General features: G+C 42.4%; 1 protein-coding gene across 2 annotated transcripts in view; it reads left to right on the forward strand.

Moving 5' to 3' along the window:
• The window catches only part of LOC120244859 (putative adhesion G protein-coupled receptor E4P), a 42219-nt gene that overhangs the window by 10917 nt on the left and 16115 nt on the right, over positions 1-15187 (forward strand). For both annotated transcript variants that reach the window (XM_039251607.1, XM_039251608.1), the window contains exons 5-10: positions 2582-2731; positions 6235-6275; positions 6891-7026; positions 8806-8913; positions 12338-12522; positions 13121-13288. In XM_039251607.1, the coding sequence (XP_039107538.1) occupies positions 2582-2731; positions 6235-6275; positions 6891-7026; positions 8806-8913; positions 12338-12522; positions 13121-13288 (788 nt within the window). The remainder of the gene's footprint in view (positions 1-2581; positions 2732-6234; positions 6276-6890; positions 7027-8805; positions 8914-12337; positions 12523-13120; positions 13289-15187) is intronic.

A 15187-nucleotide genomic window follows, 5' to 3' on the forward strand; every position in this document is an offset into this window, starting at 1 on the left:
ACTTTTAACTTTTTGAGGAACCTCCATACTGTTTCCAGAGTGGCTGCACTAGTTTGCATTCCCACCAACAGTGTTAAGAGTGTTCCCCTTTCTCTGCATCCTTGCCAACATCTCTTGTTTCCTGTGTTGTTAATTTAGCCACTCTGACATACATGAGTAACTGTAAGTATTCTTAAGTGTACAGTTCATTGGAATTAAGTGTATTCACAATGTTGTGCAACCATCCCTACCCTCCATCACCAGGACTTTTTATCTTGCAAAACTGAAACTCTGTCTCCACTAAACATTAACTTCCCAATTCTCCCTTCAGCAGGCCCCAGGTTCCCATGATCATACTTTCTGTCCATTAATTTGATTCCTCTAGGGACCTCCTGTAAGTGGAATCATACAACATTGGATGTATCTATTTTTAAAACTTTTTTTTTAAATGTTTTATTTATTTCTAGGAGAGAGAGAGACAGCGTGAGCAGGGGAGGGTCAGAGAGAGAGAGGGAGTCACAGACTGAAACAGGCTACAGGCTCCGAGCTGGCAGTCAGCACAGAGCCCAACGCGGGGCTCGAACCCACGAACCGCGAGATCATGACCTAAGCGAAAGTCGGACGCCTAACCGACTAAGCCACCCGGGCGCCCCTATTTTTAAAACTTTTTAAAACAGCTCAGGGAATTCTGTATTACCCTTCACCCGATTCCCCTAAGGTTAGCCAACAATATGACCGAATTACAGTGATGAAAACCAGGGAATTAATATTGGTATAATGATGTTAAACAAACCAGAATTCAAACCAGATTTTTTTTTCCAGTTTCACCAATTTTTCTCCCAATGTCCTTTTTTTTTTTTTTTCTGCTTCAAGAACCATTTCAGGATCCTGTTTAATTGCCATGCTCCTGAGTCACCAGTCTGTGACAGATATTTAGTCTTCTCATTTTCCCTGACTTTGACACCTTTGGTAGGAAATCTGAGATGCCCTTTTGAGCATTGCTTTTTTTTTTTTTTAACTTAACAGTATATCCTAGAAATTACTCCAATTCATGTAGAGATATTCCCCACTCTTTTATGTGGCTGTGTGGGTGAACCATAGTTTATTCAACCCTCTTCTATGTGTGAGGGCATTTTAGTTGAAGACTTAGGTTCTTCTCAATATTTGTGGGAGATATATCTTCAGGGTAGAGTCCTGGAGGTGAAGTGGCTTAGTTAAGATGTAAATCCATACCTTAGCTTGTTTAGCTACCTCAAATTTAATTCCAGGAAAGTTGTACCAATTGGCATCCCCACCAGCAACACATGAAATCACCTGTCTCCCCATCCTGCCGACAGAACATGTCAGAAGGCCTTGCCGGTATGCTAGGTGAGAAACGGTATCTCAGTAGGTTTTTCATGGTTCAGGTCATGGTCTCATGGTTCATGGGATCAAACCCCAAGTCAGGCTCTCTGTTGTCAGTGTAGAGCCCACTTTGGATCCTCTGTCTCTCCCTCTCTCTTCCTCTTCACCGCTCATGCTCTGTCTCAAAAATAAATAAAAACATTTTAAAAATGGGTATAAGTAGTTAGTGGGTAGAACATGTGTGTGTTAAACATAGAATGGAATGGAGAAAACAACAGTAATAATCATGAAGTAATAAATATGTGCGAAGAAGATAGGTGCTAAATGTTTACAGCAAATAAGAGACGTTTGATGCCCAAGATACACAATATAAACATAATATACACAAGCACTTAATATTTATGAGGTCTTAATTCAGTTACTCGTTGGTGATAACCATTCTGGCCCATGTACTTTCTAGCCAAAACACACATCCCTTAGCCCAATAAAACCCATAACAGACTAGTAGGCAAGTTGCTGCAACTGGCTATGTGTGCTTGTCCTTAGTCCTTCCCACAAAGGGAATAAGTGTGAGTCATTGATTGGCTCAGGACATCTTCCATCTGTGCTTGAGTCTCAACTCTGGTCCTTCAGATAGATGTGGCAGATAGATGTAAGATGTGTGAATATTGCACGTGCCAGGACTTAGGTAGCAAAAGGTGAACCTTATGCTTCAATTGTACCATTTCTTAAGGGCAGATGCACTTGTTTTATCTCTTTCCTCTTGCTCCTTGCTATGTGTTTTAAGTTGATTTAACAAACTGATCCAAGCATTGAAAGAACCATTCATCCTTTCTTTAGTGCTTTGGTGCACCACCATCATCAAAACTCATTATGTTCTAGGGTGGGTCTGTTGCTGGACTTTTAGTCTCTTCCACTAGCCTACTTCTCGATTCATGCACCAGCACTTGTTTTATTGAGGTATTAAAGTGCGTTTCAGCATCTAGTAAGGCAAGTCCTCATTGCAGGGTTTTCCTGGCTATTCTGCATGATTGTATCCACTGTCTTACTCCTTAAAGTCCGGCTTGATGTTTCTCACTGGAATTGTATTGGATTTTTAAATTAACTTGAGATGAACTATCACCTCTATGACACTGAGTCATCTTATCCATGAATAGGTGTTGCTTATAAATGATGCTGGGTCCTCTGGACTCCTTGTGCAAGGCAGGGTGGTACAGTCTGATGAGAATGAAAAGTGATGTTTCCCCTTGATTTGCAGATATTGATGAGTGCAAGACTGGGCTGGCAAAGTGCAGCAAACAATCCTACTGCAGAAATGCAATTGGAAGTTACTACTGCAGCTGTATCCCAAACTCTTCATTCAACTTTGTGGCTGGCTTCTTTACGTTCAGTTATAAAGAGTGTTATGGTAAGGATTTCCAAAAACTTTCCAATGTGAAAAAGGAGGGGAGAGGGAAGATTTTGAAAGCTCCATCCATTTCAGGCCAGGGTAAGAGAGCACAGATGTGTCCTGGCTCTTATCTTGGATCCCCCTGTTATCCCTGGTAATCTTTTTTCAAAAGGCACCACCCAAGCCCCCAGCACCAATCACTGTCCCTGCATAGCTGTCTTATAAGAGTAAGTCTCTTGTCTGGGTCTCTTTACTGGGCTTCCAAGATGACATCTGATTTTCCGCTACACTTCCCTACTTGTTTCTCCTCTGCTTACTTTATTTTTTTATATTTTTTTTTTAATTTTTTTTTTATGTTTTTTTATTTATTTCTAGTAGAGAGAGAGAGACAGCGTGAGCAGGGGAGGGTCAGCGAGAGAGGGAGTCACAGACTGAAACAGGCTCCAGGCTTTGAGCTGGCAGTCAGCACAGAGCCCGACGCGGGGCCCGAACCCACGAACCGCGAGATCATGACCCAAGCGAAAGTCGGACGCTTAACCGACTAAGCCACCCAGGCGCCCCTATTTTTTTATATTTTTAAAAAAATTTTTTTTCAGTTCCAAGCAAACTATCTTTGATGCATTTATTTATTTATTTATTTTACAAATAGTTTATTGTCAAATTAGTTTCTACATAACACTCAGTGCTCATCCCCAAAGTGCCCTCCTTCATGCCCATCCCCCCTCCCCCCCACATCCATCAGTCCTCAGTTTTTGTCAGCATTCAAGAGTCTCTCATGGTTTGCCTCTCTCCCTTTCCCCCACCATTTCCGCCCTTCTTCTCCCCCTTGGTCCTCCGTCAAGTTCCTCCTAATCCTCCTATACGTGCAAACATATGGTATTTGTCCTTCTCTGCCTGACTTTGTTTTATTTATTTCTAGGAGAGAGAGAGAGAGACAGCATGAGCAGGGAAGGGTCAGAGAGAGAGGGAGTGACAGACTCTGAAACAGGCTCCAGGCTCTGAGATGGCAGTCAGCACAGAGCCCAACGCAGGGCTCGAACCCACGAACCGCGAGATCATGACCTAAGCAAAAGTCAGACGCTTAACTGACTAAGCCACCCAGGCGCCCCTATTTTTTAATATTTTTTAATGTTTGAGAGCGCAAGAGACAGACAGGGCATGAGCAGGGAAGGGGCAGAGGGAGAGGGAGACACAGAATCTGAAGCAGGCTCTAAGCTCTGAGCTGTCAGCACAGAGCCCAACACGGGGCTCAAGCTCACAAGCCAGGAGATCATGGTCTGAGTTGAAGTCAAATGCTCAGACAACTGAGCCTCTCAAGCCCCTCTCTCCCCTGCTTACTTTAAATCCAGTTTCTATATTTGTCTATATGCTAAACCCTATGAGTTCACATGATACCTCTGATTCTTATCCATCATGGCTTGTTCTAGCCTTTCTTCTGTCCTTTTTTGTAACTGCTTCTCTGACATGAGAACCTGGTTCTTACTCACCAGAACATGTTTGGTTACCTGTTTGCTCATTCTTATTTTGAGTTCATTACATTGGACTTCTGGCTCTACCACTAAACCAGCTGACTTCTGGGTAATCCCTAATTTCTATATGCCTCACCTGTAAATGGGAATAACAATAGCACCTACTGTATGAGTTAAGTGTTACTGCATAATAAATTGCCCCAATGGCCATGGCTTAAAAGAATACCTATTTTCCCAGAGTCTCTGTAGGCCAGGAATCTGTACATAACTCCCTTGGGTCCTCTGCTACAGGGTTTCTCACAGCTAGAGTCAAAGTGTTGGGCACGGATGCAGTCTCATCTGAAGGCTCACCTGGGGACAGATCTGCTTTCAAGCTCACTCGTGTGATTGTTGACAGGATTCAGTTTTTTAAAGGCTACTGGGTTGAAGGCCTCAGTCCCTTTCTGCTGGTTGATGAGAGGCTGCCCTCAGTCCTGAGATCTGTCAGCCTCTCTGGCTTGCTTTGCTATAGCAAGCACATGAGAATAGCTGGAAAGAGAATGCAAACAAAAGAGAAGTTGGAGTCTTTTTTGACCCAGTCTCAGCAGTGACATCCTATCACTTTTGCTGAGTTTTATTCATTAGCAGTGAGTCACTGGGTCTGATCAGGGGGAGGAGGGATCTAAGTGACAGAGATCACTGAGTTATTTCAGAAACCTGCTTACCTCATGTACTGGGTGGAATAAAATCTCCCCAAATTCATGTCCATTTGGAACCTAGAGACATGATCTTATTTGGAAAGAAAGTCTCTGTGTATCTAATAAAATAAAAATGAGATAATACCAGATGAGGGTGGGTCCTCAATACAATATGACTGGTGCCCCTATAAGAAGAGGGAAATTTGGGGGTGCCTGGGTGGCTAAGTCAGTTAAGCCTCTGGCTCTTCATTTTGGCTCAGATCATGATTTCATAGTTCATGAGATGAAGCCCTGCATTGGGCTCCATGCTGACAGCACAGAGACTGCTTGGGATTCTCTCTCTCTCCTCCACCTCTCTGCCCCTGCCCCACTGGTGCATCCCCCCCCCCTCTCTCTCTCACAAATAAACTTAAAAAAAAAAAGAAGATAAGAGGGAAATTAGATGTAGAGACACATACACTCAGAGGGACATGCAAAGACAAACACAGAGGTTGGGGTTCTTTTCCACCAGCCAAAGAACAGAGAAGATTCCTTGAAACCACAAGAAACTAGAAGAAGCAAAGAGGGATCTTCCTCAGAACTTTCAGAGAAAGTGTGACCCTGCCTATAACCTTGATTTTGGACTTTTAGCCTCAAGAACCATGAAAACATAAATTTCTATTGCTTTAAGCCACCCAGTTTGTGGTACTTTATTATAGCAGCCTTAGGAAATGAATACACCTCACCTACCCATTTTGATTATTAAGGTGTACAAAATATTCAGTGCAGTGTTAGGCACCTAGGAAGGCTCAATAAATATGAAGCCCCATAAGCCTGTTCTGGAAACTTCTGTGTTTCTTTACATGAGATAGTGTGTATTAAGGCACTTTATATACCATGTTGTGTACACAACCGCAGGAACTATTATTGCTTCTATAATATTAACCCAGTTAACACCCATTCCTTCAGGAAGCCTTCTATGCACCCTGTATGTGCCAGGGTTTCTCTGTGTACTCCCAAGTTATCTCATCCTATTTATTAAGAACATGCTGGACTCTTACAATGACTTAAACATTTATTTGTTATTATTTACCTAGTGACTTTCCCACCAGATTTCAAACTCCTTTGTCTCTTTATCAACGTATACCCATAAGGTTTAATACTGTTCTTGGCTTTTAGTAGGTGTGCAATAAATACTATTGACTGAATTATTGAGCTGGAAGCCTCACCCTAATTTTTAAATACTACTGTAGAAGATTTTAGGGACTTCTTAGAGGAGACTTGGGCAAGGATGGGAAGCATCAGAGAAAGACCCAACTTGAGAGTGATTGGAAGAGAAATGTGAGCCAGGAGTGTTATCTCCCACACCCCACTCAATGGCTACTTTTATTTCCAGAGGCCACTGGTGAGGAGATCCCATTCTCCGAGGACATTCTGGTAAGTGAGGTGAAGCCCATGTTTGGGAGACAGCTGGCCAGTCTTGCCTTGTCATTCTCTCATTCAAATAACTACGATGGCTCCCTCTGCCTTTTAGTTCACACCAGTTGTTACATAGGAATGATTTTGTCCTCTCTCCCAGGGTACCTCAGGAAATGCCAGAGGACATTTCTGATGGTCACAACTAGGGTGTTACTAGCACTGAGTGGGTTGTGACCAGGGATGCTGTTAAGCTACATTATCTGGTCTCCAATGTTAATGGATATTACAAAAATATGGGAAAGAGTTTCAGTGCCTCAGCTGTTTTTCAAAGACCGGCTCCAGACATCTAGAGCTTCATTCCACCCCTATCACCACTTCCCATCCCCTGTCTTCCTCTGTAAAACACTTTTCATGAGTTTCAGACACCTCACCCTTTCGGCCCTCGTGTTCCTATAAATACAGTGGAGTGAATGATTCTCCCTTCACAGGGCTGTTTGTGATAAGTGAGAAGACACACTTCAGGTTAAAAGCAGAAAGTTTTGCCTTCTAGGCTCACACAGCCATGCTCAAGTAAATTCCTGCTTTCTTAAGTTCTAGGAAGAGTCTACCTAATTAGCTTTATTTCTTTGAAAGGAAATTCTGACGAAAAATGGAAGTAAAAATCAGATTGCAAAAGCAGCTACCCGAGTACTTCAAAAGGTGGAACTGATGATATGGACTAAGACCTTAGCTTCTCCAGGAAAGCATGAGAATTCTACACTTGGTATAGGTAAGAAACAGAACACTTTCCTTATGACCAAAAAATTTTATGAGCATGATCTCTTGTCCAACTTTGTGTTTATATGTTTATGTGACATGGAGAATTCATTCAAGGGATTCTTCCCAAATGCATACCTGATCCAAGGTGACTCCTGGGGAAACTCTTAAGTGTTCAGCTTCTCTTGCTTAAAAACCAGAAGTTCCCCCATTACCAGGTACTCTAGTATAAGATGATTTAAATATTTTTAAATCTTTAAATACTGTATATAAAGGCTGAGCTGCTCACCCTAGTTCGAACTTCAGGAAGCATGGCCATCTCCTCTCTTCCCCTGGGTTGCTGTGGCAAGTGTGTGCTGCTTAGGTCATTTTGACCATCTCATCCCCATCAGCCAGAGACATGGAGGGGAGTGCCATCTGGTCTACCTTGAATGCAGAAAAGGAAATCACCAGTAGGGGGCCTTTCAAAGAAGAGTTCTATAAGAAATTTTAAAAAACAGTTTATAACGGAGGTCCATGGGGGAGAAGAAGGGGAGAAATGGTGGGGAAAAGGGAGAGAGGCAAACCATGAGAGACTCTGAATGCTGAGAACAAACTGAGGACTCATGGGTGTGGGGGGGAGGAGGGAGATGGGCATGGAGGAGGGCACTTGTGGGGAATTTGTAAAAAAAATTTTTAAAAATAGTTTATTGTCAAGTTGGTTTCCATATAACACCCAGTGCTCATCCCCACAAGTGCCCTCCCCCATGCCCATCTCCCCCCTCTCCCCCCACACCCATCGGTCTTTAGTTTGTTCTCAGCATTCAAGAGTCTCTCATCATTTGCCTCCCTCCCTCTCCCCAACTATTTTTCCCCTTCTCCTCCCCCATGGTCCTCCGTTAAGTTCCTCCTAATCCACCTATATGTGCAAACATATGGTATCTGTCTTTCTCTGCCTGACTTATTTCGCTCAGCATAACACCCTCTAGTTTCATCCATGTTGTTACACATAGCCAAGATGTCATTCTTTTTCATTGCCATGTAGTATTCCATTGTATAAATATACCACATCTTCTTTTTTTATTTTATTTTATTTATTTATTTTTAAATAGTTTATTGTCAAATTAGTTTCCACATAACACTCAGTGCTCATCCCCACAAGTGTCCTCCTCCATGCCCATCCCCCCTCCCCCCCACATCCATCAGTCCTCAGTTTTTGTCAGCATTCAAGAGTCTCTCATGGTTTGCCTCTCTCCCTTTCCCCCACCATTTCCGCCCTTCTTCTCCCCCTTGTTCCTCCGTCAAGTTCCTCCTAATCCTCCTATAAGTCAGGCAGAGAAGGACAAATATCATATACCACATCTTCTTGATTCATTCATCCGTTGATGGACACTTAGGTTCTTTCTATGTTTTGGCTATTGTTGAGAGTGCTGCTATGAACATTGGGGTACATGTGCCCCTATGCATCAGCACTCCTGTATCCCTTGGGTAAATTCCTAGCAGTGCTACTGCTGGGTCATAGGGGAGCTCTATTGTTAATTTTTTGAGGAACCTCCACACTGTTTCCCAGAGGGGCTACACCAGCCTTCATTCCCACCAGCAGTGTAGGAGGGTGCCCATTTCTCCACATCCTCACCAGCATCTAGAGTCCTCTGATTTGCTCACTTTAGCCACTCTGACTGGCGTGAGGTGGTATGTCTGTGTTTTTGATTTGTGTTTCCCTGATGATGAGGGACACTGAGCATCGTTTCACAAGAAATTTGATATGTGTGAGAAATGGGCAAAGCAGGACTCATTTTCTTAATGTTTCCAGCTTATGAAACCAAAAGGTGCAATGACACCAGTGAGAAGACTCTTCTGGAGGCTGGAAATAACACTATGGATATCGACTGTTCTGATGCTTTCAGAGGAATCCTGGGAGGTACTGTGTTTAAGATGGATTCTCCTGCCCTCCAAATTCTAGGCACTGTTGTCTCATTTCCAGGTGGATGGACCAGGAGGTGGGAACTTACAAAGTTTTCGAGACAGGGCGGACTCTTCATGGTGATCACTAACCAGGCAATTTGAGGGACATACTTGGTGTGTGTACTTTATGACACACTGAAGTTCATACAGGGGTCCCTTGACATGCTTCCTTAAAAGGGACAGGCTGACGTATGCTCTGTTCCCATATGATGGTCTGAAAAGACAGCACTCAAAGGTGGCAGATGATTGTTGCCTTGAACACTCTTTCCCTTGAGAAGTATTTTATTTTATTTTTAATTTTCTTTAATGTTTATTTTTGAGAGACAGAGACAAAGCATGAGCAGGGGAGGGGCAGAGAGAGGGAGACACAGAACCTGAAGCAGGCTCCAGGCTCTGAGCTGTCAGCACAGAGCCCAACTCAGGGCTCGAACCCACAAACTGTGAGATCATGACCTGGGCTGAAGTCGGACACTCAACTGACTGAGCCACCTAGGTGCCCCAAGAGGCATTTTATAATCACCCTATTTAAAATAGCCCCCCAGTCTTCCTCTGTACTATGAATTGGTAAACTTTATCTATGAAAGGACTAGCTAATAAATATTTTTTTCCTCAAGTTTTCGTTTAAATTCCGGTTAGTTAACATATAGTGTAATATTAATTTCTGGTGTAGAATTCAGTGATTAATCACTTACATACATGCCCAGTGCTTATCACAACAGGTGCCCTCCTTAAACCCCATCACCCATTTAACACATCCCCCTGCTCACCTCCCTCCATCAGCCCTCAGTTTGTTTTTTATAGTTAAGAGTCTGTTTTATGGTTTGCCCCTCTTTTTTCCTTTTCCCCGTGTATTCATCTATTTTGTTTCTTGGATTCCACATGAGTGAAGTCATATGGTATTTTTCCTACTCTGCCGGACTTATTTCTCTTAGCATAATACACTCGAGTTCCATTCACATCTTTGCAAATGTCAGGATTTCTTTCCTTCTTATGGCTGAGTAATATTCCATTGTATATATATTTACCACATCTTTATCCATTCATCAGTTGGTGGGCATTTGGGCTCTTTCCATGATTTGGCTATTATGTACCCCTTCAAATCAGTATTTTTGTATCCTGTGGGTAAATACCTAGTAGTGCAATTACTAGATTGTAGGGCAATTGTATTTTTAACTTTTGGAGGAACTCCACACTGTTTTCCAGAGTGGCTGCACCAGTTTGCATTCCCACCAGCAGTGCAAAAGGATTCCTCTTTCTCTGCATCCTCACCAACATCTGTTGTTGCCTGAGTTATCAATTTTAGCCATTCTGCCAGCTGTGAGGTGGTATCTCATTGTGGTTTTGATTTGTATTTCCCTGATGATCAGTGTTGTTGAGCATCTTTCCATGTACATGTTGACCATCTGGATATCTTCTTTGGAAAAATGTCCTGTTTTCGGCCCATTTTCATCTGGATTATTTATTTTCTGGGTGTTGAGTTTGATAAGCTCTTTATAAGATTTTGGATACTAACCCTTTATCAGATATGTCATTTGTAGATCTCTTTTTCCACTCTGTAGGTTGCCTTTTAGTTTTGTTGATTGTTTCCTTCACTGTGCAGAGCTTTTTATTTTGATGAAATCCCAATAGTTAATTTTTGCTTTTGTTTCCCTGGACTTGCTTGCACAAGGTGATCTTTGTTAGAACTACTCAACCCTGACCTTGTAAGGGAGAGCAGAAATAGATGATATGTAAATAAAGGGGCATGATTGTGTGCCAATCAATTGTGTGTAGGGTAAATTTGACTCTCAGGTCATAGTTTGCCACCCCTACTTTATCCCATCATCTTGTTTACATTTCTGCCCAGAATCCACACTATGTAATATTTTCTTAGTTAGTTTGTTGTTCATCTCTCCCACTATAATATCAGCTCTCTGATGGCAGGAATTTGGCCTGTCTTCTTTACTGTTGTATCATAATGCCTAAAACACTATCTGGGACACACTAGATGCTCAGTAAATATTTGATGAATGAACAAATAAATAAATCAATGAACAAAGGCATGAAAAATATTTCAAAGAGAAAGATGTGGTTCTCTGGAGAGAGTGAAATACCAGCTGCATTTTCTTCAAAAAATCCCCAGCTGGACCCAGTGATTAATCTTCCCTCTTTATTGTGGGCTGTCTGATGGAAGAGGGGGAGGAAAAATATCTTAAAATGAGTTGATTTTTAAAATGGAGTAAAGAATAATATAGGTGATAAGTGGATTTGACTAAAACTGGGATGGTGGCCAATGAATAATTGCAGATTAAGAACTATTACATTATGCGGGACACCTGGATGGCTCAGTTAGTTAAGCATACAGCTCTTGATTTCAGCTCAGGTCAAGATTTAGTGGTTTGTGGGGCGCCTGGGTGGCTTAGTCGGTTAAGCGTCCGACTTTCGCTTGGGTCGTGATCTCGCGGTTCGTGGGTTCGAGCCCCGCGTCGGGCTCTGTGCTGACTGCCAGCTCAGAGCCTGGAGCCTGTTTCAGAGTCTGTGTCTCCCTCTCTCTCTGACCCTCCCCTGCTCACGCTGTCTCTCTCTCTCTCCTAGAAATAAATAAAACATTAAAAAAAATTAAAAAAAAAAAAAGATTTAGTGGTTTGTGGAATAGAGCCCTGTGTTAGGCTCTGTGCTAGCAGCGTGGACCCTGCTTGGAATTCTCCGTCTCCTTCTCTCTCTGCCCCTCCCCGACTCATGCTCACATACATACATACATACACACATACATACATACATACATAACCTTTTTTTAAAAAAATGTTACATCATGCTACAGAGCATCATAGGTACATTTACCTTCTGTGAATTATTCTTGCATGAAAAAGGGAGGGAGAGAAAGCGAGAGAAATGGAGAAAGACAGAGGGAAGAATGAGAGAATGAATAAAATAGAATGCATCATCCTGCATATCTTCCCGTACTTTTCTAAATTGGGTATCCCAGAGTGAGCTTGAGATGAACAATGGGAAGGTGTGGTTTCCTCATCCTACTTGAGTTCCACCTGCCCTTCTGAGACAAACATCTTGCCTCATGGCTCTGATTTTGACATCTAACAGCTCATGTATATTTTTACAATACATCACGGGGTATTTTGCATGTATATCTCTTATAATGTGTGGTGCATTATATGTATAGTGCATTATAATAAATATACATAATATATATATTCATATGTACTACATATATAAAGTGCTACACCTGAAACCACACATAATGTATTGATGAGGCAACATAAGAGATTTCCAAGGGTGATTTTGACTATATGTAACATCTGCCTTACGACTCACACAAGATACTAGTGTACCAATTTCCCATAATATGGATGCTTTCTAAAGCGATTTCTCTTCTGTTTTCTCAGATAAAAGTGCAGTTACACTTATCACTTATCAATCTCTTGGGGATATTCTGAATGGATCCTTTTTTAATGATGGAAGAGGGACACAGGAAGTGAAACTGAACTCTCGTGTCACAAGTGGCACCATTGGTATGATGGAAAAAGTAGATCTCTCTGAACCTGTGTCCCTGACCTTCCAAAATTTACAGGTGAGCAGAATCTGGGCTGGGTCTCTGTGCATTACCTCAAAGAGGTGTGTTATTAGGGTTCTGGCAAGAAACTGAATCCAACTCTGCTTATTCAGAGTTAAGAGAACCAACAAGAAATGTTAAGGCACCCAGAGATTGCCACCAAGGGAAGTTATGATCATATTTATGCCTAAAAAGGCAATGAAGGGATGAGCATTGTTGAGACCAGTGAAAGCTGGAGGCATGTAGGAGGGTTACCTTGCTGAGACGGAGGCATCCTGGAGCAGAAGAAGCATCTAGAAGAAACATCTGACCTCCTCCTCCTTTCATCTAAGGACTTCCCACTGGTTCCTCTCACTGGTTGTCCCAGTGACAAGGAACCTGGGTACAGCAGTTCATAAGGGTCAATCCCTGGGGCTCTGAGATGACCAAAGGAGGGCAGAATAAATGAAGAATAAACCCCACAGTAAATGTGGTCATAGGAAAGTCTTCCCTACAAGTGTTCTCCATGATGGGATTTTCCCATTCCGGTTTCCAATGCCATGCATCTGTGACTAACCTATAAAATTGAGATTATAAAACCAGAAAGAGCTCTACTTTTATGCTATTCTCTTTCCAGCCTGGTGGTGCAAGAGCAAAATATTTCTGTGTCTACTGGGATGGATCAGAGGACGGGGGCACCTGGTCGACGGAGGGTTGCTTTCATGTGGGCAGCAACGATTCACACACCCAATGCGAGTGCTTCCACCTTTCCAGCTTTGCTGTTCTCATGGCTCTTGTTCCCAAGGTACCAAGATCCATGACCTGGAGTCTGGAGTCTGACTGTGTCCTACAAAGGGTGAGGTCGTCCTCTCCATGTCTAGAAAAGGACTCTAAGATAAGGAATCAAGTGGCAGTGGCTCCCTTGAGAGGTAATTCCAGGAAGTACCAGTAAAGGGACTGGGGAAATGAAATGAGGGAAAAAAAAACCAAAACAGATGCTAATGCAGACAGCATTATGAAGCCAGTCACCACCATGGGCATTTGGAACTTAATTCTGGGAGTCAGTGTAGGAGAAACACCTGAGTCATCCTAACTGAATAGCAGGAGAGCTGGGGTATTTATATACCACCTCTTCTCAGGCATTGGTTGAAAGCTGTACCCAGGGAGTTTAATTCTGACATGGGCATGGGCAGAGTATGCTCAACCTATCAGATCAAGTCCTCAAACATTGGACAGTTGGGTGTCAGCCCCTATAGGGGTGGAGTCTAAGATGATCTGGAATCAAGCATCCATTACTCTGCAAGCAGTAGTTACAGCTGGTCAGATGGGAAGGAAGGCCACTGACTGTCACTAATGAAAAAGCAAATCTCCTTCAACTTCCCTGGTCCCAACTACGGCTAGGACAAGCTACATTTAAAGAAATTTGCCTAATTTATTCCCCTATTTCTTTTTAGCTCTCATTTATTGAACATTTACTGTATGACAACCATTATATTGCACATTTAAATGCATGACCTCATTTTATTCATTTGACAAATTTGTGTAGGACGGCCTACATAGCCTGGATATTGTTCTAGGCATTGAAGATACAGCAGAGAACAAATCAGATAAATCCCAGCCTTCAGAGATGACTCTATGTTGCTCTGTAGGGTCACCAGCCACATGTGGCCATTGGGCACTTGAAATGTGGCTAATGTCACTGAAGAATCAAATTTTTAATTAAAAAAATATTTTAGAGTGTGAGCAGGGGAAAGGGGCAGAGGGAGAGAGAGGGAATCTTAAGCAGGCTCTGTGCTGAGCATGGATCGGGACTCGATCCCATGACCCTGGGATCATGAACTGAGCTAAAATCAAGAGTCAGATGCTCAACTGACTGAGCCACCCAGATGCCCCTCCCTAAATGTTAAATTTTATTTAATTTTAATTTATTTAAATTAAGAAGCAGTGTGAAATGTTTTTCCATTAAACACCACTTCATTGGTAAGACTTCATTTCACTTCTATCATCAAAAATAATAGCATCTGAATTCGGTATGAAATACACACTGGCTCTTGAAGACTTACTATGGAAAAAGTACCAAAGATATCATTAATTTATTTACACTGATTTTAATTTATTTTTTTAAATATTTTTATTTATTTCTAGGAGAGAGAGGGACAGCGTGAGCAGGGGAGGATCAGGGAGAGAGGGAGATACAGATTCTGAAATAGGCTCCAGGCTCTGAGCTGGCAGTCAGCACAGAGCCCGATGCGGGGCTCGAACCCACGAACCGTGAGATCATGATCTAAGCAAAAGTCGGACGCTTAACCGACTAAGCCACCCAGGCGCCCCTACACTGATTTTAATTTAAACTGATTGCACTTTTGTTATATCGATCATATTATATATAATATATTGGACTGATAACATTTTGAACATATACTATTAAAATAATTTGACCTGATTCTTTTTTTTTTTTACAAATAGTTTATTGTCAAATTAGTTTCTACATAACACTCAGTGCTCATCCCCAAAGTGCCCTCCTCCATGCCCATCCCCCCCTCCCCCCCACATCCATCAGTCCTCAGTTTTTGTCAGCATTCAAGAGTCTCTCATGGTTTGCCTCTCTCCCTTTCCCCCACCATTTCCGCCCTTCTTCTCCCCCTTGTTCCTCCGTCAAGTTCCTCCTAATCCTCCTATACGTGCAAACATATGATATTTGTCC

This window comes from Hyaena hyaena, unplaced genomic scaffold, assembly GCF_003009895.1.
Source record: "Hyaena hyaena isolate Hyena2069 unplaced genomic scaffold, ASM300989v1 scaffold_396, whole genome shotgun sequence".
NCBI classification, from domain to species: Eukaryota; Metazoa; Chordata; class Mammalia; order Carnivora; family Hyaenidae; genus Hyaena; species Hyaena hyaena.